Genomic DNA, 21,442 nt, shown 5'->3' on the forward strand with positions numbered 1-21,442 from the left:
AGAATGACATTCTGCAGGTCCCATCACGTCTGAATTATAAATTTGTTCAACAGCCTTATTAAAGATGAAAAGTAAAAAATGTGAACTAAATGTAGTCATGCCTTGTCAGTGTTTTGTAATAATAATAATAATAGTACTTATAAAATACACTGTTTTATACAGGATCAACAGCTGTTGGAAAGTGTTGCTTCCAGAAAGGCCCTGCTGAAGGATATTCGACAGCTCTCACCACAACACCAAACATTTTCCTTGGAGGCGTTCCATTCACTTATCCTGCACTTTGCGCCAAAGCACACCGGCTTCTCTTTTCTTGGAATGTACAGCAGGTAAATGTTGATGAAGGTTAATGGATGAATATGGCTACAGCTAATGCAGTCTAATATAGCAGCCAAAACCTAATTGAAAAAGGTCAAAAATTGTTCATTACAACAGCATCGCATATCCTACTGTCCGTAGAAATAATCATGAAATCGAATCATCACCTCACTAACCTCATGCTGGAATGTATTATATTGCTGGTGTATCACACTACATTGGTTTAGTTGTGGTACCTAATACTCAAGTGTACCATTTTTCCTACAGACTTCTCGTAGCGGCCCTCCACTTCAATAACAATGGAGACAGAGACTTAGCTCAAACGAACAATGGTGAGGTGCGCTATGCAGTCCATTACCCCTGGTTTCGTAAGGGTGGCTGGGTCGTCCGACCCATAAAAGAGAAACCATCATATGGTGAGCAGTTTCATGATCAGTTTCTAATGATAATTTTTTAGGTGACTCAATGAATTAAATAGTTAACTGAATGTGATCTCAATATTTGTTTCCCTCATCAAGAATATGCATCGGCCCTGATGGTCTCCCTGAGAGAGGGTTATATAGAGGGGCAGCAGTGGCTCAGTGGTTCAACCCCCTGTTCCACCTGACCAAGTGTCGAGGTGTCCATGAGCAAGACACCTAACCCCAGCGCTCCCGACGAGCTGGATGGCGCCTTGCATGGCTGACACCGCCGTCGGTGTATGAATGGGTGAATGTGAGGCTATGTAAAGCGCTTTGGTGGCCATAGGTCTGTGAAAGCGCTATATAAATGCAGTCCATTTACCACCACAGGCCCTCAAATAAGACAGCGCCATCCTGTCCTCAGCTGCACCTGCCCCTCTTCCCACGCATCACAAAATCGCCAAGGATGAGGCAGTCGGCCACCATCTTGAACGTCATTCACGTTTTAAGTCCTAATTGTCAATGAAATTAGAAATACATTTTATACACCAAGACAACGTGTGTGATTTTGTGTTCATTTTGTACAAAAATACATATTTATTGATTACCTCCCATATGGGGCCATTGGAAGCCTCTGTATGTTCCTCCTTCCTCTGGAAACTGCCTCCTGATTGCGACCACAACACAAGCAGGTATCGCCTTCCTGATCTCCCTGCCCAGAAACCCATATGCCCATCGGACCACCTGCCTGTAGGCTGTGTATCGGAATTGGCTAGAGCAACGAAGGGGGCAATCATGATATTAACAATCCTGTTATAGTCACTACAATCAAGTGATAGAAGTATTTGATGTAACATTTTCTGTTATTCTATTCCATAATGGTAACGTTAATTGTAGAGCCTCAAGTATGTATGCACATCTGAGTTTGAAAATCTGCTAAACCCTCAGCATCAATAATGCACATTCTTTTGACACAAAGTTTGTTATTTGTGTAGAAAACTGACAACTATAATAGATTAGGTGTATAATAATATAATAGTGGTGTCCAAACACCACTTCGTCTAAACATACTCTGGTCTGTTGACTTGGAAAGGGCCATGCTCCTGCCTGAAGTTGAGGTATGCCACCTGCAGCGAAAACGGGTTGAGGCAACACGCATCAAAGCCGGGATGGAGCGTCAGGCAGGTAATATCCGTGGCCAGAACTAAACCCTCAACTACGGCCCAATAGGCATCCACCTCTTGACAACACATGCTGTCCACCGCCGACGCCATAGACTCACAATGTCTGCACAAGCACCTAGCCAACAAAAAGCCATCAGAGAGACCCTTGCCTCTCTTCCTAATCTGCCCCTCTCTCCCTCCCTCTTGCAGGCAAAACCACGTACTGGATTTTTATACAGATATGATTGTTAGACTGTTGTTATTGTAGCTTAGGTTTTGTCATTATTTATTTATGTTGTTATGGCAAGGTCATTAGTCAATGTAGCTAACGTTAGGTCAATGAATCTATCTAGTGCTGACCAGCTTGGATGGACTGCATAATCACTGTCTCAGCGTTAAAATCTTAGGTTGTAGAATATGAGAAGACAAAAAGTTGCTGTCTTAAATTAAGACAATCTAAATGGATGTTTAATCAAAAACAAGGTCGAACGTATGTTTGCTAAAGCAGATTTATTGCATAACAACAAGGTACTAGCCCTACAGTAGATGAACCAGCGTTAGCCACGGTGCTAACTTACATTAACTCTCCAAGTCCCTTGCCCTATTCGCCACTGGTTTTCTTGACACCACAACTCTACTTCTCTCCTCTGCCCATTGTTCCACCCCCTGATCTCCCCCTGGCCTCTATCTTGCCTAGGAGGCTCATAATTATAGGCCTGTGGGCCATCATAGGCATGCTCGTCGATATCGGAGAACTCGGTTTCTTCATTCACATCTATTGTAACCTGAGCTTGAACTTGACCAGACTCCCTCGCCCATCGTCACTTCCGGTTAGTGCTTTATAGATGCGAAAGTTATTTTATCACAATTTATCTCAAAATATCGTTAATGGCATAGTTACTCCAGTCCTGAAAATCTAGTTGTTTTATCATCAACATACACTATGCTATATAGGGGTGTCCAACCTGCACGTTGCTCTTTAAAGTACTCCACACGTATCTGGGGGTTAGTAAAGGCCTTCTGAAGTGAAGTGATGTGTTCGTGTAAGAAAAATATCCATATTTAAAACGTTATCGACTAAAATAACTAGCTTCCGGTAGACGGCCGTACTCATCAATTTACGGCAAAAGAGTAACACTTGAACTTGACGCACAACGTAATGACGGCAATTGACGCCTCTCGCGGTTCAAACAAACAGGGCTGGGCAACCGCATTCGTCATTACGTTGTGCGTCAAGTTCAAGTGTTACTCCTTTGGCATAAATCGATTTGTGTCGGTTGCTGCAGCGTGGTTTGAGTTTGGAGCTCTGTCAAACTTGATTCTTAATCTATTTTCTTCTTTATATCAATTTTATAAACTATTATTTTCAGTTTTTACAGCGGGTGAACATATTCCCAATATTATTCTACATCGAAAACAATCGAATTGCTTTTATACAGTCCATTTTAATATAGTCCAAGTGACTACAGTGGCTCAATCTTAAGTTTATCAAGCGACGAGAATACTTTTTGTGCGCAAAAATAACGACTTTATTCCACTATTAATTTCCTTCTCTCTGGGCCTCCAGTGAGTTCGCGTAGTGTTTAAGCGTAGCGCGTCTGTGTTGTGCGTCACACGCATCACACACATGATCAGCGTCGGCCAATAGTGAGCCTACGTGGTGACGTGCAACACAGACGCGCTGCGCTAAAACACTACGCGAACTCACTGGAGGCCCAGAGAGAAGGAAATGAATAGTGGAATAAAGTCGTTATTTTTGTTTATTTTTGCGCACAAAAAGTATTCTCGTCGCTTGATAAACTTAAGATTGAGCCACTGTAGTCACTTGGACTATATTAACGATCTCTTTAATAACTTTTCTGGGCCAGCAAGTTTCGGTCCCTTAGAAGCCTATGGAGGAGTGATCAAACTATCAGATTTAATCAAAAATATCTTAATTTGTGTTCCGAAGATGAATGAAGGTCTTACGGGGTTGGAACAACATGAGGGTGAGTAATTACTGACAGAATTTTCATTTTTGGGTGAACTAACCCTTTATTAAACACAATGATGCCTCCGAGCTTGATAATGGTAGTGGATTGAAACCATCAGTTTGAAGCTCAAAAAAGTGCATCCATCCATTATAAACAAACTCCACATGGCTCCGGGGGCTTAATAAAGGCCTTCTGAAGCAAAGTGATGAGTTTGTGTAAGAAAAATATTCATATTTGTAACTTAAAAGTAAAATAAATAGCTTCCGGCCAAACGAACATTCTGATTTTGCGGCGCACTACCTTCAAAAGTAAAACTAATCCATTGCAACCATTAGTGGCTCGGATGATGGGAGAAAATTAAGACTCTTATGTCCACTCTTACACCCAACAACAGAACACCGGGATGATGGCGGATAGCGTACAACTCGCTGAGGGCGGAAACTATGGTAATGCAGGACTGTCAGTCAGCGGCCGTGGGCGGGGCCTGAGCAGTATGAGAAAACACTGCTCAGAAAATCAAAAGGGTATGTCTAATGAGACTGCTTTTGGTTTAATGGGGGGATTCAAATAAAAGGAGAGGGTGGATTTTTAGTAGAGGTCGACCGATTCATCGGTTTTGCCGATATACCGGTACCGATAGTTTATTGGTTTAACTATCGTTATCGGCAAAAATCCATACCGATAGTTTTTCCGGGTTGCGTCCGTTGCTGGAGCGGCTGAGAAGAGTGCGCTATCATTACACAGTATCAGAGCGCTGAGAAGAGACTGCTGGCATTATACAGAGCGAGAGCGGCCTCTAGAGGCGGAATAATACACTATCACTGGCACCACGTGTTGTTTATTGTAACACATGAGGCTGCGCGCTGCACGGAGAGAACAAGGAGAGTGCTGACACTTCAGATGCGCATTTAAAACACTGACAGCAAAACAGTATGAATAAAGAACACTACAGTCCATGTTGCCATATCATTATAAATGAATTAATTTGTTGTCTAGATGCTGCATTAGCAGAGAAAGAACAGTAGTATGTTTGCAGTCGAGGCTGTGAGGACTCTTAACATTAGTACTTCAAGCGGTTAAAACGACGTGACAAAAACACACGCAAACCTGACCCAAATGTTTAATGTCACAATTGTTACCATCTATTTGCATTAGTTTATATACAGCTGGTCACTTGTATGCATTCATTAACCGGCGAAGTTGCATATTTAAAGCTAGTGACGTGATTGCTTTCTCAACATTGATATGTTCATGCAGCCGACAGAAACATAAACAAATCAGAAACGCATTCAATTAAATAATTTTTTTATCACTGCAATACATATTGTTATTTTAATTAGATAATCATCAAGTGTTCTAATATAGAAGCAAATAAAGTGAGATACTATTCATGTAATATACATTTATGCAATTTTAAAGCTCTGACCTTTGCAGATATTTAAAGATGGCCATCTTTAAGCATAGCAGACTCTTTGGATTTAAATGAAATGGTAACACTTTACAATAAGATTACATTTTTAGCATTAACTAAGGTTAATAAATGTTGTAGTATTGTCCACATTTACTAATACATTTTAAATTGACTTTAAATTATTTTATCTATGAACTAACATGAATGATCAAGGTACAATTATCTTGCTCAAATATTAATACATGCTGTAAAAAAATATATTGTATAGTTCATGAAAGCTAGCTAATACATAAGCAAAGTTACCTATGTTTCTAGGTTATAGCTAAAGAAACCTGTAATATTTTAAAGTATAAATTATTTTCTGTAGAACTTTTCATTTTCCCTTCTTGTGCTACTCTTACATATGGGAAGTAAATCGTTTGCTTGCAATTCAGTTCATCCTCGCCTCGTACACCTGACCTGGTAATGACATGCGTTTTACTATATGTGTCTTCTCCTGAGTTTAATGTTACACCACTTTACCCCTTGATTCGAACATACTAGGAGTCATATAGATTATATGACATAGTTTGTTTCTGCTTCTTTTTTTGCCTGTGTAAGAAAATGTGTAATCAGCTTTGAGAATGAGACCAACCTGTTTGTTCCTCAGTATCTTCTCTTTTCACTCTGAATGTTTCTTCAATCTTCATGTCTTCACTCTCCTCTTTAATAAATGCCATCTTTATAATAATGTGTCACGAGGATCTCAGCACCTACACCAGGAGTTTTTCTGTGTGTTTGAACAGTTTGACATGATTAAAATGAAAATAATCAACAGATATAAAAATAAATCTCTGGGTGCGTCTCAATCAGCTCTAGTTCAGTAGTTCAGTGCACTGGTTAGGGTAAGTCAGTCAGAGTGAGAGTTAATGGCCTTAAATGACCTGATTAGACAAAACCTTTTGCTTCAAATTAATAAAAGAACACAAATTATACAGACACTTCATATTTAGACATGTCAGTTATTTGTATATTACACTGTTTTGACCGGCACGTGCGCTGAATCGAGCGCTTCGAATCATTAAATCATTTTCCAGAAACAACTGGTTCAATTATTAACACGGATTTTCGAGTTTAAATTTTCACGTTTCTTCATCACTATACTTGCCAGTGACCAAATTCATGTTTACGACAATAGGGAGCGAAATGAGACGCACCTTTTCTGATACTCATGTCTGGATGCACTTTACACACAAAATAAAGTTAAATCATGTTAGATAAAGTATTGCAATGTTAAATTCAATAATAATTGAGCAATTTTACATCGTTTTTATATATATATCTGCCTGACCGGGTTGCATTGATGTAAACACTTCAAGTGCGTAAAAATAGAAACCTTTCTTCAGCCGAATCACAACGAAAGCAGGAGCACAGCGCAATTTTATGACGTCGATGTCTCCAGTCCAAAATTAAAGTCCAGTTCTGCTGTCTAAAACCACCAAAGTGCAATAATAAATACATATCAAAGAAATGTAGAGTTTAATCATTTGATAAATACATATTTAAATACATGCTGTCAAATGACGTGATGAAAATATTAAGAGCTACTAATTAAAGATGCAAAAAAAAACAACCTGGCTTGCCTTTTTTAACATCGCATCCTCTTATGTATTTCTCCAAGAATTCAACTCTAAATTTCTCTGACGTGTATTTTAGTATTGCACTTTGGTGGTTTTAGACAGAACCGTGTGAACTGGACGTTTATTTTGATGTGACGTCATAAGGCTGCGCCACGCTCCTGCGTCTGTTGTGATACTGCTGAAGAAAGGTTTGTATTTTAAGTTTTTACAAACGGTGAACTAGGGAGCTGATTGAGAGGCACACAGAGATTTAGATTGGATTTATTTTTCTTTCTGTTAACTATTCTCATCTTAATCATGTCAAACTGTTCAACCACTCAGAAAAACTCCTGGTGAAGCGACTGAGATCCTCGTGACATACTATTATAAAGATGGCGTTTATTAAAGAAGAGAGTGAAGAAACGAAGATTGAAGAAGCATTTAGAGTAAAACAAAAAGATATTGAGGAACAAACAATAATGGTGTTTATTAAAGAAGAGAGTGAAGACATGAACTTTGAAGAAGCATTCAGAGTGAAACAAGAAGATACTGAGGAACAAACAAATATGGTGTGTATTAAACAGAGTGAAGACATGAAGATTAAAGAAACATTCAGAGTGAAACAAGAAGATACTGAGGAACAAACAAATATGGTGTTTAATAAAGAGGCGAGTGAAGACATGAAGATTAAAGAAACATTCAGAGTGAAACAAGAAGATACTGAGGAACAAACAAATATGGTGTTTAATAAAGAGGCGAGTGAAGACATGAAGATTAAAGAAACATTCAGAGTGAAACAAGAAGATACTGAGGAACAAACAAATATGGTGTTTAATAAAGAGGAGAGTGAAGACGTGAACTTTGAAGAAACATTCAGAGTGAGACAAGAAGATACAGAGGAACAAACAAATATGGTGTGTATTAAAGAGAGTGAAGGCATGAAGATTGAAGAAACATTCAGAGTGAAACAAGACGACTCTGACACACAAACAGGTTGGTTTCATTATCAAAATTGATTACACATCTTCTGAAAGAGGATCTCCAGATCAAAACACAGGCAAAAAATAAGCCGAAACAAATTATATCATATGCAAGCAGATGTAAAATAACATGATCATCAACATTAAACAGCATATAAATCAAAACTGAAATATAAATCAAAACTTTGATAGCCCTAGTTTTTACACATTTTCCCTGATTCACTTTGGGAAGTCTATAATAAGTTTATATTTTAGACCTGTCGGGATGGTTTTCATGGAAAACTATTTATATGTCACTCACCCATGTGTGTCTCATATCCGTAAATAGAGAAATTTGCTCCAGACTCTTTGACGCATGTATTGTGTGGGAGTAGTTTAAGTTATTTGTCACAACAAGTGAGAAAGGTTGACTTGTCTTGGAGCAGCTAATTCTCCAACCTCCGGGAATCAAAACACAGAACAGAGGATAAATTGTCATATGTAGCTCTCTAACAGAGTTAATTGTAAAGCATTTATCTATTGTGAAGGGTCATTTCATTATGGTTGATCTAGCGCTGCATGTGCCAGAATTTATTTTCAAGGAAGTACAGATTCTATTAATGTGTAAAGCTACAGTAGCATCTTCAGCTATTCAGATTGAGGTCCTTTCCATCTAAACTGGTTAGGCTATATCTCTTAATAATTTATGAGCAGTAGGATAACCATATTCATCCTCACAGTCACGCAGAGCCGAGGCACAACCACAACAATGTTCTTCCGCAAAATGCATGCAGTGTTGTTGTTTTTAAATCACTAGAAACTAAAAACTAACTTTTTTTCCACACCTGCAAATGGCTGGTAACTTAAGTAAATGTACTGGCCATGAATATTTTTTTACTGTCCGTGAAACTGTTTCGGCAAAAACAGGCAGTTATGACACCAGAATTTTAGATACCAGTGTAAATTATTTTTCAGTTTCGATACCACAGCTAAACTACTACTAGCCTAACTAATATAAGGTTTTCAGGTAGAGACATTTACAAGTAATCAAATGTAAAATAACACTGGATAGTCTTCACTGTATAAATTAAACATAGCCTACATTATTCCTTATTAAAGTGGCAAAAGTTATTCAATTAAGAGCAGCGAGTGATTTTTTTCTTTGTCCTTTGATTAACATTAAAAACAGACAGCAGCAGAAATATTAATCTGCTGTCACTTTAAGACCTAATCCATGGATCCAATACACTGATACTGGTACACATCTTTCTCTTCTGTTTATGTTCACTTAAGACATAACCGACTATGTTTACTAGGATACTCTCTGAGACAAGCATATTTTTTTTTTTTGTGAATTTTTATGTTCAAGCGCAAGAAGACGTAAAAGAGCTCAATTCTGCATTCGCCCGCTGTCTGACATGCGGCTTTTCGGATGCGGCTGTGTGTGCATAAAACTTTCCATCTTGGGCTTGAATATTTAAATTGCCAATGCATAAACTTTTGTGACAATCCAGCGCTGCCCTGTCAACTGTCCTGAGCGTTGTTTGTGTTTGTTCACGTTCACAACATTGTTAGAATTTATAAAAAATGTTACCCGCCAACTGGCAATTGACTCCGTTTCATATATTCGCCAACACCGATGTTTGCTCAAATTTGGCACTTGGTGATTGTTAATTTTAGACACTGGCTAAAGGTTACATAGTGTACCTTTAATTTCTCTTCTTTTAATCGTTAAACCATAGAGCTTATATTTTTCACCTTTTTTGTGTGATGCACGTTGAAGATAGTATTATTCATTGAAGTATAAATAGGTTGTTAATAATAATCAATAGGCTAGGTCATATTTCTAAAACACAAGCTTATTAACAAACATTTTTTTATAAGATGGACAAAATTTGTCACCAAAAAAGTCATTGGGTTTAACCATGAATATATCTAAAATTATTAATTTGCAGATAATTATTCATGAAAAAACCTGATTTGACATTGATGTTAAGATAGTATATAGTGTGAACCATGGAAGAAATATAAAATAACATTATCACTGATCACATAAATGTAATAATTTTATTGGACTACTCTAAACTCTCCTACATTTCAACCCTCAAACATTGCACAGGGACAATGAGAAAAGGGCCTAATCTGCTTTATATTTGTATTATTGTAGTTCCTTTAGTTATTAAAAACAATATTATTCTATTAAAATATTTACTATATATCGGTTTTACCGAATGACCGAGGCTGGTTATACCGAATGACTATGTCTGCTAAATAAACAAAGTAAATAAATAAACTAAACCCCCAAATCAAACCCACCTCAACTTTTCGATTTGATAATCGGCCCTCAACTGTAGCTAGTTGAATAGCCCTGCTCTAAAGTGTTAGACTTCGCAGTACTACTTAAAGTTATTGACGTTAATCACAATAAGCCGCAAAAGCACTCAATGCTCACGCTGATGGACACACAGCCGAAATGCACGCACAGATGCCGCCTCTCACATGCATGTGATCGCGAATACAGTTCTCTTTCACAGCTACACTCACAATTATGTCAAAATGCACATCGTCTGGACTGTGGAGTACTTAATGTAAACAGAGTCTGTTATGTCCTTTGGTGACGTCCTATGGTTATGTCCCACCCGAACGAAAACAAATGGGAGAAAATTGGATGTGTAACTAAATCCATGCATTCATTCTTAAAGGAACAGTTTGCAGCCTCATAACTGTTGCCATACGTTTCATTAATTTTAATAAAAAAATGTAAAATGATTGTAGTCAGCTTAAAGGGCATTTGTTTTATAATATTGGGTTGACTAAAATGGGAAGAAAAAATAAATAAATGTCGTTTCACACTTAATTCAGTAGATTTTTTTTCCTTCTAGACCTATTAAACGGTCAAATAAGAAAAGTAACACAAAACAGTAAACTACAATCAAATCTATGCACATATCGAATCGAAATTTTACTCAAAATCGATAATCGATTCTCAATCGAATCGTGACCTCAAAAATTCAATTTGAATCGAGTCGTGAGGTACCAATATTTTCCCACCCCTAGTGCTTAGTACAGTAGAGGTGGTTTAATCAATAAGAATTGGTATTAAATAGGAAATAGCATCTATAAATGCACTGTGCACAAAGCTACTATTTGGTGGCCACTGAATAAATAACATCTGGGATGAAAAAGTGGTCCACTTTTTTATCTATTATACTTGGTTTGATCAAATAGACTGCAAATTGAACCTGTAAAGGGCATGAATTACCCCCTAATGCACAGTCTTTGTCATTTGCATTTGGTTCTCGCCACGTTCCTCTATTCTGTTGACATGTGTCTTGTAGACTGCCCGCTGTGCCTTCATGGATACCACCAGCTCAGCCAGCATCTGAGGGTGACCCATAAGGTCATCAACAGCCAGGAGCGCAAGCTGCTGCTTGCCATTTCCTCGGGGAGGGTCGATGTCCGCAAGGGCACCTGCCCCGTGCCCTACTGCGGCAAGTCCACCTCCCGCATGGATCGCCACCTAAAGGACCATACCGAGTTAACAAGGGTTGCCCAGCAAGAGACCATGCAGGCGCTGAAGAGAAAGAAGATTATTCATGACCTCACAGAGTTGCGGGCGAGCAACCCGGCTGTGCCTATGGCCTCGACCCTGGATCTGGAGGATGCCCCACCCCCTCCAGTGGAGGGGACCTGTGACAAACCCTGCTGTCAGCAGGCTTGCAAACAGCTCCAGGATCAGGTGGCGGAACTCAACAGGCAGGTGGACACACTGAGCAGCGCCCTCAGAGATGTGACCCGCCGCTACCGCATATTGAGGAAGAGATCACAGTCCACCCCCTCCACCCAGGTTGCCCAGGTCACGAGAAAACTTCTAACGTCTCTTCGCTCCCCCGAGAAGGAAGTGGAGGCCACAACGATGGAAAAATCTCCGCTTCGGGGGAAGGTAGTGGTGCATGAACTGGCCTTAATTCAGGCCAAGGAAGGCTGCCTCATTCCAAAGGCCGTGTTAAAAGAGTGCCGCTCCTCCGCCAAGCAGAAGATTCCAGAGATTCTGGGTAAGTTTTTGCTTCACCTCACCTCTCAAACTGTGGCATCCCAAAGAGCCCCTTAATACTTCTCCCTTTCTTTGTGCAGCTTGCCTCAGGAAGTCGGGGGACAAGAAGGACCAGTGGTCATTTTACGGACACCTCACCGCATACCTGGCCTGTATCTATGGCCATCGCGGTGGGGTGTTCCAGAACATGACCATAAAGGAGGTGGAGGAAGGCCAGCAGACCGCCAGAGAGGGCATCTATGTTATCAACGTGAGTGGTTTTATTTCTATCTCTCTCTGCACAGTTCTCTCGTAAAACTCTCCCCAAATGCTTACACTGCTAGTCACTGTTTCCACAGATATCAACTCATAAGACCAACCAGGCCTTCTGGGCAGCCCAGCTGGCCTTGGATGCTGAGGAGTATGGGTGGCTACAGGAATTTTTATCCATAAGGTCCACCTTGGTGGGTGGGAAGGATGCCCACTACTTATTTTTTACATCCAAGCCCAGCTCCTGTAAAAATTTGAACCAGTATTTCCAGGAGGCATGGGCTGGCATGGGCTTGCCTGGGACGCCCACGTTCACCGATGTCAGGACCTCCATTGCCACCCATGTAAGTATTTCTGTGCCTGTTTCTGCTGTGTGAGTTTCTGATGTGTTTGTTTCTAACTCATCACCTATGCTTTCCTCTCTCCGTACAGGCAAAAAACACCCACAGCCTCGGAGACTGGTATAAAGTGGCACAATTCATGTGCTACAATACCTCCACAGTTGATGGATTTTATGTGCTGAACTTAAATGCAAAGCAGGTGGCAGAACACCGCCACCTGTTTGAGTCAGCTGTGGAAGGTGAGGAAACCATGCCAGTAAAAAAAGTGGACACCCGGAAGCGCCCCGCTACCTCCAGGCCGAAGAGGGGCAAAAGGCCCTGCAAGCGGGCAGTCAGCCCATCAACCTCAGTCAGCCCATCACCCTCCGCCACCCTTCCACGGACGAAAGAAGGTTCAGAGTTGAGGAAGTCTGCTTCGGTAAGTCCATCTTCTCATGGGTTGGTTTTATCATTTGTGACGAGTAGGCGTGTTCGCTGAGTCTCTGCCTTCCTCATTCTTTTCAGGAGGGACAAAGCCCAGCGAAGCAGCAGATCCTCAGGCCGAAAAAGAAGATAAACCTCATGCCGATAAAAAGTAAAATAAAAAGAAGAAGAAAAATATAATGTTTCAACAAGCTTGCCCCCCCCTCCTAAATTTGGAAGTGTATCACACTTGACCACTTGACTACTGACATGACATATTTCAGGAGTTTGGCCAAAATGTTTAATTGGGTGTGAAGACCTGCATGATTGTGGTTAACTGACAGTGCAAAGTTCTTCTAGACATTACGCGAAATTAGGGCCCGCAAGTTCCTGAACGTGATGAATGATGGGATATGCTTTAGCCTCAAAGGCTGCCCCGAAGCTGTATTAGAAATAGTGTGTATGTAGTGTGCATTAAGTGTACCGCGCTTTGCAATTTTTCAGACCTGGGAGAGTTTTTTTGCACACTTCCTGTCGCATACACATGCTCACAAGTGGCCAAGACCCCAAGTGTGGGTATTTGGACAGGCCCCACATTTGACCCTCCAGTGCGGGAATGTTGGCGTTAGCTAGCTAGCCAGCTGTATTAATAGCTAGTTAAATTTGGTGGAAGATAACAGTAACTGTTAGTAAAAATAGGTGGCACATCATAAACATGTTGTCACACTTCAGTATTAATGTGATTCCATAGAAAAGCAACTCTTCAGTGGACCGAATCACAAGGTGCTCTTGTGAACGCGCCACTCCGCTGATGTACGTTTTGGGGTGAGAAGACGAACAAGAAGCTGAGCATGTGAAGCACTGTCAAAAGCTGTTATATATTGGCTCATTTATATATTGTTCATCAAAAGCATCACTGAAATATTTAAATGTTTTTGTTTATTTAAATTGAAAAAGTTCTGAGAATCTGTTATTTGATTCAATGACATTACAAAGTGAAACTATTGCAGGTGTTTTTCATTGCAAGTTTTTCAATTAAAAAAATCATTACCTTTTTTTAAGTTTTTGTGAAATTATTTGGTAGTCAGAGGAGTGTGTGTGTGGTTGGGGTGCCTATCGCCCATTATAGATCAACTACATATCATTATAATGGTGTTTAAAAGACAAAATACATTTACTTGGACATATTTGAGAATATCAGACATTTCATGATATATTTAACTAACTGCATTCACACCGCCGCCGGCGAGAGCGGCAAAATTCACTGTCGCCACCCTGCCAAAGACGACGTAGAAAGATTCGTGGACGGACGCTCTGATGCTCTGACGTAGGTTGAATGCTTGGTCTTTTTTTGACCAGAATGTTACACTGCAGCTGAGACATGTAGCTGTCGTCCTTGACAACCTTTTATGTTTGGACATGGTATAATGTTTGGATTTCTTATTGTAGACTCTCTTTTGTCTGCAAGTCAAGTAGTTTTAAATGTGTTAACAATTGCAATGGTTGTACATGTGGTTTTCCTTTCATGTAGTGACCAATTCCATCAAATTACCCCTACCTCAGCTGTTGCATAATTCAGCATTGCACTGGATATATTTTATTTGGCCGGGTATTGTGTGTGTGTGTGTGTGTGTATACATATGATGCACCTCATGATGGAAATTACGTAAACATTTATTTTCGTCAAGAGGTGCATACATTTTTGGTCAAGATCTTGTATTGACAATATTGTATAAACTCCAGCACATCCTAAAGACTTAAGGTCTGGACTCAGAAGTGCCAATTTAAGTGTGAAAATGATTTTTCTTGCTCCCCTGGGCCCACAGGAGGATCTGGTGTGCCAGTTTGTAAAGTTGGCACGAGCACAGACCCCTCTAATGATTTAAGTAAGTGACTGCCGATGTATTGTCTGACTGGACAAGAACATGATGACACCTTAGAAAAACAGCTATCATCTCTAGGCAATTTATATGCCACAATTCACAAGTTTACACCTACAAATAATCAGATAGAGTAAAGTAGTATGCTTATTTGGCGTGCTTTCTGAGGAGAGAGCTCTGTATTTTGGCCCCAACCCAGAGTACTCCCCGTATCTCTGGTTAGGATAGTAACCAGGCGAGTGTTAGGAAACGGGGTGGTGGAGGGATGCTGAAAACTGTCGAGGATTTGTGAGTGGGCTATGTATAAATATAGGGCTCATCTCTTGCTGATTGGATAGATCGGTAACACTTTACAATATGGGTGTACTAATATGCATTAATTCATGCTTAACTAATGCACAGATAATCATGTGCTAATGTATGACTCAAGAAGAACTAAACCATTAATTAATGATTACTGCATCAGCAACTAATAAAGATTATATATGGTTAATAGATTAAGTAATATATGAATTGTTATTAATTAAATGTGTCATAATGTATTAATTCCTTAACATTTTATTAACTAATAGTGTAAATAAATGCGTTAATTACCACAATGGGTTGAAGCCATGTACTTCAACTTTGAATTGTCTGCTTTAATTAATCATTAGCTAATGATTTACAAATGTATCATGATGTTATGACATTACTTGAAGAGTTCAGATGCAAAAGCCTCTAAGTGCCATCTGAAATTTTCTTCTAGAATTATAATTTTTATCAAGCTTGTATATAAGTTCAGTAATTTCACTTAAATGACAATTCATAGGTAATTTTCATTGCCATTTAAGTGAAATTACTGAACTTAAATATATGAGCTTCATAAAAATGATCATTCTAGAAGAAAATTTCAGATGGCACTTAGAGGCTTTTGCATCTGAACTCTTCACTTGTTGAGGCACATAACTATGAACTAACTGTTAAGTAATATGTATATTTTGGTTTTGACATCCACACTAAGCCATGGATTTCAATTTCCAACCATCTACAAACAAGATTTCACTGAGTCCGATGAACTGCCACATCCAGTACCTTGTTGTTCATGCACAGGAATATGTCAGGTTAAGCTTGAGGTCGTGGAACACTGAAAACATGCGGTCGAGCTCTGCTGTTTCATAACACTGTGTCTAGACTGGACAAAGACAATAGAACCCATTATAATCAGTGATACTACACTGGATGCGGCACGACACTACACGACAAAACCCTGACAGTAAACTGATGCCACATTCTATTTCTGACGTACTCCGAGCTCTTGTGCTACTTCTGTAACGAAGGACAAATTGACTTCCAATGGTCTGTCATGTCCATTGTAGACAACTGGTCTCGTCCAGTGTAAACACAGTGTAACAGCGGTGAGGAGTTCAGATTCTGGTGTACTGATATTTGTGTGCAGCCCAACTCACCCATCCTTCAAACACATTCTTTGACATTACATTCACTGCATGTGCAACTGTCAAAGCCCATAAATGGCATATTACTTAACCATTAGTTAATAGTCATGTGCCTCAACAAGTAAAGTCATAACATAATGATACATTGGCTAATCATTAGTTAATGATTAATTAAAGCAGACAAGTGGAAGTTAAAGTACATATCTTTGACAAATTAATTTATTAATTTAATTTATGCATTAATTTACACTATTAGTTAATACAATATGTTATTAAGAAATTAATACATTGACACATTTAATTAATAACAATTCATATATTACTTAATCTATTAATCATATAGAATCTTTATTTGTTGCTGATGCAGTAATCATTAATTAATGGTTTAGTTCTTCATGAGTCATACATTAGCACATGATTATCTGTGCATTAGTTAAGCATGAATTAATGCATATTAGTACACCCGTATTGTAAAGTGTTACCGATAGATCATTTGAATGTGTTCCTCCCGAACTTTGTTAATAAAACATTATGTCATGAGTTCACACTTACAAATAATCAGATACATTAAAGGGATGATTCAGAGTAAAATCAACCTAGGGTCCTTTGCACCATGACCTCGAGCCAAACACCCCCCAGAAGCCTTTTTTCCCTTGGTTGAACATTATTAAAGTTAGAGCTTATGTAGAGATATCAGCCGGATGGCTTAGTGCAGGTGCTAATGGATCCTATGATGTATCTCGTAAATTACCCCACTAATAATGCCCAGAATGGTACCAAACTTCTACAGTAGTACAAATAGGTTCTGTACTCATAAACCGAGGCATTGGAAAGTTTGTAAGTACATCAGGAGTTTATTTAAATAACACTTGCCTGACAGCTCATGCTACTGCTAACCCGGACGTCGACGTCACTTCAGTGGTTTGGGAAAAAAATTCAAAAAGTGAAAACATTAAAAATAGCTGAAAACTGTAGACGGTTGGGACTAGGGCTGGGCGATATATCGCATGAGATTGTTATGCGCATCTCGTCAGTAAAGCCGGTTCCTTGATTAGTAGTAAATCGCCATCACCTGCTTTCAGATGGAGCGGCATTTACAACACAGTGCCGTAGTTAACTGACAAGCTTGCCTGCGATATCGCCTGCGATAATTAATGCGATATGGCTCAGCTTGTCAGTTAACTACGGCACTGTGTTGTAAATGCCGCTCCATCTGAAAGCAGGTGATGGCGATTTACTACTAATCAAGGAACCGGCTTTACTGACGAGATGCGCATAACAATCTCATGCGATATATCGCCCAGCCCTACTTCAGTGGTTTGGGAAAAGCACGTAAAAGTCCTGGCAGAAAGCAATGCATTAGGATGTAGTGTAACGACGCCCAGTTCCAGGAATGCACTAATATTTTGTTGGTAGTACCAGTTTGCAACAATTATTAGTTAAAACTAAGTTGTTAGAACTTCGGAAAAAATAATAATTCGTCGTTACACTACATCCTTATGCATCGCTTTCTGCCAGGACTTTTATGTGCTTTTCCCAAACACCCCATTGCTCAAGAGAACCTATGCATCAGTAGCGTAAGCGACGTGATTGTTAATGAGTGACGCGATTGCTAATGAGTGTCACCTGCGCACCGCACTGTAGAGGTCTCGGGTCCTAAAATTTGTACCCAACCCGAATCACTTCTTACCCGAACCCGACGTGCATACATTTTTCAAAAAAAAAAAACCGACCCGAGACAGACCTGATAAAATTAGGCCACGCATTTCTCAAAATGCACTTTTAATGCAGGGATAGTTCACCCCAAAATTCTGTCATCATTTACTCTACCTCAAGTTGTTCCAAACCTGTAGGCTATGAATTTGAAAAGACACTCATACAGGTTTAGAACAACTTGAGGCTGAGTAAATGATGACAGAATTTTTGGGTGAACTATCCCTTTAACACGGAGTATGCGCTGAAGTGCTTAAATGTCAATCACTCATCACTGTGACCTCATTACGTCCTATTACATTTGGCATAATGTTATTTACCTGACCATAAGATGATAAAGTTTATTTTTCAAAATATTCCAGTTAACTATTTAAATAATTAAATATTATGTAATTATATTTAGCTTTACTTCAGGGATATTCACCAATCAAGCGGTGTTTTTTTTTTTTTTTTTTGCCGTGTTCATGTGGACAGGTCCTGAGACTAATTTATATAATAACATTAGTGATGTTATCATTTGCTGCAGCTCTGTAATTATTCATCAGAGGTCACAGAAAGTGAAAATGCATCATTGGTTTATTATTTCATCTTAGAATGAACAGGGATAAATAATATTATTTGAAGTATTTGATTACAAAATATTCTGAAGCCAAATTTCCGTCTACACAAAACCTCTGTGATCATATAACGCAAATAAATAGCCTATACCCACATGCATGCAAAACAGGCATGCATCTTACAAAAGTCGTTTTTTTAAACATCACAGACCTATATGGTCGTACTATATACATATTTGATCGCAGAGAAGTAAGTTGGCCAAAACATAAGAAAATAACAATGTAGTCATCAGAAGCCTAACTAGTAGGCTAACTGTTATGTTTAAAACTTAAACTTTTAAGTATCAAAGCATCAAAAATAAAATAGTTGCCTCGATTTACAGGCAGATTACAGCAGAACAGAACAGAGATCACCCTATTTAACATGGTGGTTTATGCTATAGGCAATTTTATAGGCAAAGTTTTTAAATAAAGTCAGATGTCCAGTCAGTTAAATGTTACAGGGTACAGTTCTCATCTGAGCCTACTTGTCGTTGCTGTTCAGGAAAAGCAAAGCATTGAGACTTGCTGTACCAAGAGAGGTACATCAGTTTTCCAGAGCGCGCCTAGACACACTGAAAACACACTCGCAACTAATGCTGGAGGCTGGAACGCATAGAATCTTCCGCGCAAAAGTTGGCATCTTTGGGATGAGGTGTTCAGTGTGGCACATTCTGTGGCTGTAATGGTAATATCTGGAACTGGAGGGTCCATGTCTGTTGGAAGGCTGTCCAACTCGCTCCGGGCACTTTGGTATATTTCGTCTCTCTCCTCGCTTGTGAACATGCATTGCTACTTAAACTTAGGCCACAAAAGCACTGCAAGCTTTGCATGGTGGTCGAGTACAATTCGTTCACTCAGAAGACCTTTGGCTCTGCATTTCAGAATCTCCAGTGTTTTAGGGTCGGCCAGTGTAATCTCACAGTGCTTAAACAGTGTAGATTTCCATAAAGCCAGCAGAATGGATTGTAGGATAGTTTGACGCGCTCAGTTCATCACTTGCTATTTTGAAAGGGGTCAAAAATTGAACTAGCATTTGAAGAACATCTTTTGAGATGTGACTAATTTTTTGTATTTCTCCTCTTGTCATAAGAAATCTTTGCACATCACTGAAAGCACCCAGTACTGATTCCACCATTGCAAGCTTAGTGTTCCAGCGAGTCTCACATTCCTGTTTGAGGGTGCGTGTCAGTTGTAGCTGTAAACCAGAATGCTTAAAATATGTTGTCAGTGACTTACACTGATTAATATATGCTTTCACAGGCTGTAATGAATCTTCCTTTTCCTTATCTATTCCTTTCTTGAAAGTCTGTTTCAGCAGAGTTGAGAATGTGCGCATTACAACTTTTGTCTTTCCTGTAATAACAAAAAAAAAAAGCCTGTAATATTAGTGCCTTGATCGCTAACAAACAGAAGTTTGTCCATTTCAGCCTGTGACAGTCCGAAGTCATGCAACTGTTTCAATAGTTCAGTTTTTATGTTTGCGGCCCTCTAAAACAGCAGCTGCCGATGGCAGCGCAGCGCAACTGTTTTAAGAGCGGCGAAGAAGAACTGTGTCAGAGCTAACCAGTAAATAGATTCCTATTTCTAATAAATTACGTGGTATCGGATCGGTGCCTGAACTCCAGTACTTGCCGATACCAGTGCCAGCATTTTCGGCAGTATCGGAGGCATTTTCAATACTGGTATCGGAATCGGAACAACTCTACTCCTAAGACTCCTTTTTTGGATCGCAGCTTGTGATCAATTCATTATAAGTATGTTCCTGGGTCCAAAAATCAAATAACTGACTCTCTCTCACGCTTTGCCTTTCAGAAATTCAGACAGCTGGCTCCAGAAGCAGACTTAAACCTGACACTAGTGCCTCACGATTCAGAATTAATCTTCCCATAAATCACCCTTTAAGATCACTGCTCGACACTTCTCTTAACTCAATATTTCAAGCCTTTTCCTCTAGAACCCTCCAATCTTACCTAACGGCATGCAGATGTTTTAAATGTTTCATCTCACTTTTAACCTGCCTTTCCCAGACTTTTCTCTTCTCACTATTACATCATTTATCTCCAATCTCAACACAGTCAAGAGCCTCCAAATTGGTTCCATCGAAGGCTATTTAAGTGGAATAACTCATTTTCGGCTCCCAGACCTCCATGCTTATTAAACGTATCCAAAAAAAACATCCTATCCACCCAGACGCTAGACAAACTTTAACATTAGACATACTCACCAAATGCGTCTCCACCCTCAGCCTAGGCTACAGATGATTCAAATCACCCCGTAACACGTTTCTGTTTCCAAAAGCACCTCAAATTCTTGATCCAGTCTGTCATCTTTTCACATAGGTGCCACAACCACAGCCGCTCAAAAAGGCCATCCCCATTTAAATGGCAGCAGGGCTAATTCAGTTCCATGCCGTTGAGTATTGAACTCCTGTCGGATGCCGTTGAGAGCCCTGCCAGTCGAAATTGCCTAAACTCTATTCTCTCTCTTTGGCTGAAACTTACCCATCTGATCGCTGTGAGTATTTAGCTCCCGTTGGATGCTGTGAGAACCTTTTTGGTCAAAACGGTTCAACTCCATCATCGTTCGTTGGCCGGCGGGGCTTACCCGTCCAATGCCATGAGTATTGCGCTCCCTTCGGACACTGTAAGAGCCCTCCCCAATTGAAATCCATTTCCACCCGTCTTCCGGCTGATGCTTACCCATCCGATCACCATGAGTATTGAACTCCTGTTGGATGCTGCAAGAGCCTCCAGGTCAAGCCGTTAAGCTCCATCTCCGTTTGGCCTCCAGCAGGGCTAACTTGTCCGATGCTGCGAATATTGAACTCCCATCTGAAGCTGCGAGAGCTCTCCCTGTTCAGCGACTAACCCTCGTACTTAGCAAATTTTGGGGGGAATCAGTACCGTTTCCCGGCTGCTGTCCTTTGTTCATTTTGCATCTTTTTGGGGGAG

At 39.8% G+C, this 21,442-nt stretch overlaps 1 protein-coding gene across 2 annotated transcripts; it reads left to right on the plus strand.

Moving 5' to 3' along the window:
- Nucleotides 1–6,996: 6,996 nt before the first annotated feature.
- On the plus strand, nt 6,997–20,386 carry LOC307157460 (uncharacterized protein). 2 transcript variants are annotated; one of them, XM_079869369.1, is made up of 7 exons: nt 6,997–7,070; nt 7,204–7,854; nt 11,159–11,875; nt 11,955–12,124; nt 12,213–12,467; nt 12,556–12,882; nt 12,969–13,295. In XM_079869369.1, exons 2-7 carry the CDS (start codon nt 7,254–7,256, stop codon nt 13,065–13,067), a joined length of 2,169 nt encoding a protein of 722 aa, XP_079725495.1. In that variant the 5' UTR covers nt 6,997–7,070; nt 7,204–7,253; the 3' UTR covers nt 13,068–13,295. The 2 variants fall into 2 exon arrangements, with proteins under 2 accessions (XP_079725495.1, XP_079725496.1); XM_079869370.1 differs by lacking the exon at nt 12,969–13,295 and adding an exon at nt 20,304–20,386 and having other exon boundaries at nt 7,030–7,070.
- The last annotated feature ends 1,056 nt before the right edge of the window (nt 20,387–21,442 follow it).

The sequence above is a fragment of the Squalius cephalus genome (genome assembly GCF_949319135.1).
Source record: "Squalius cephalus genome assembly, chromosome: 4".
NCBI classification, from domain to species: domain Eukaryota; kingdom Metazoa; phylum Chordata; class Actinopteri; order Cypriniformes; family Leuciscidae; genus Squalius; species Squalius cephalus.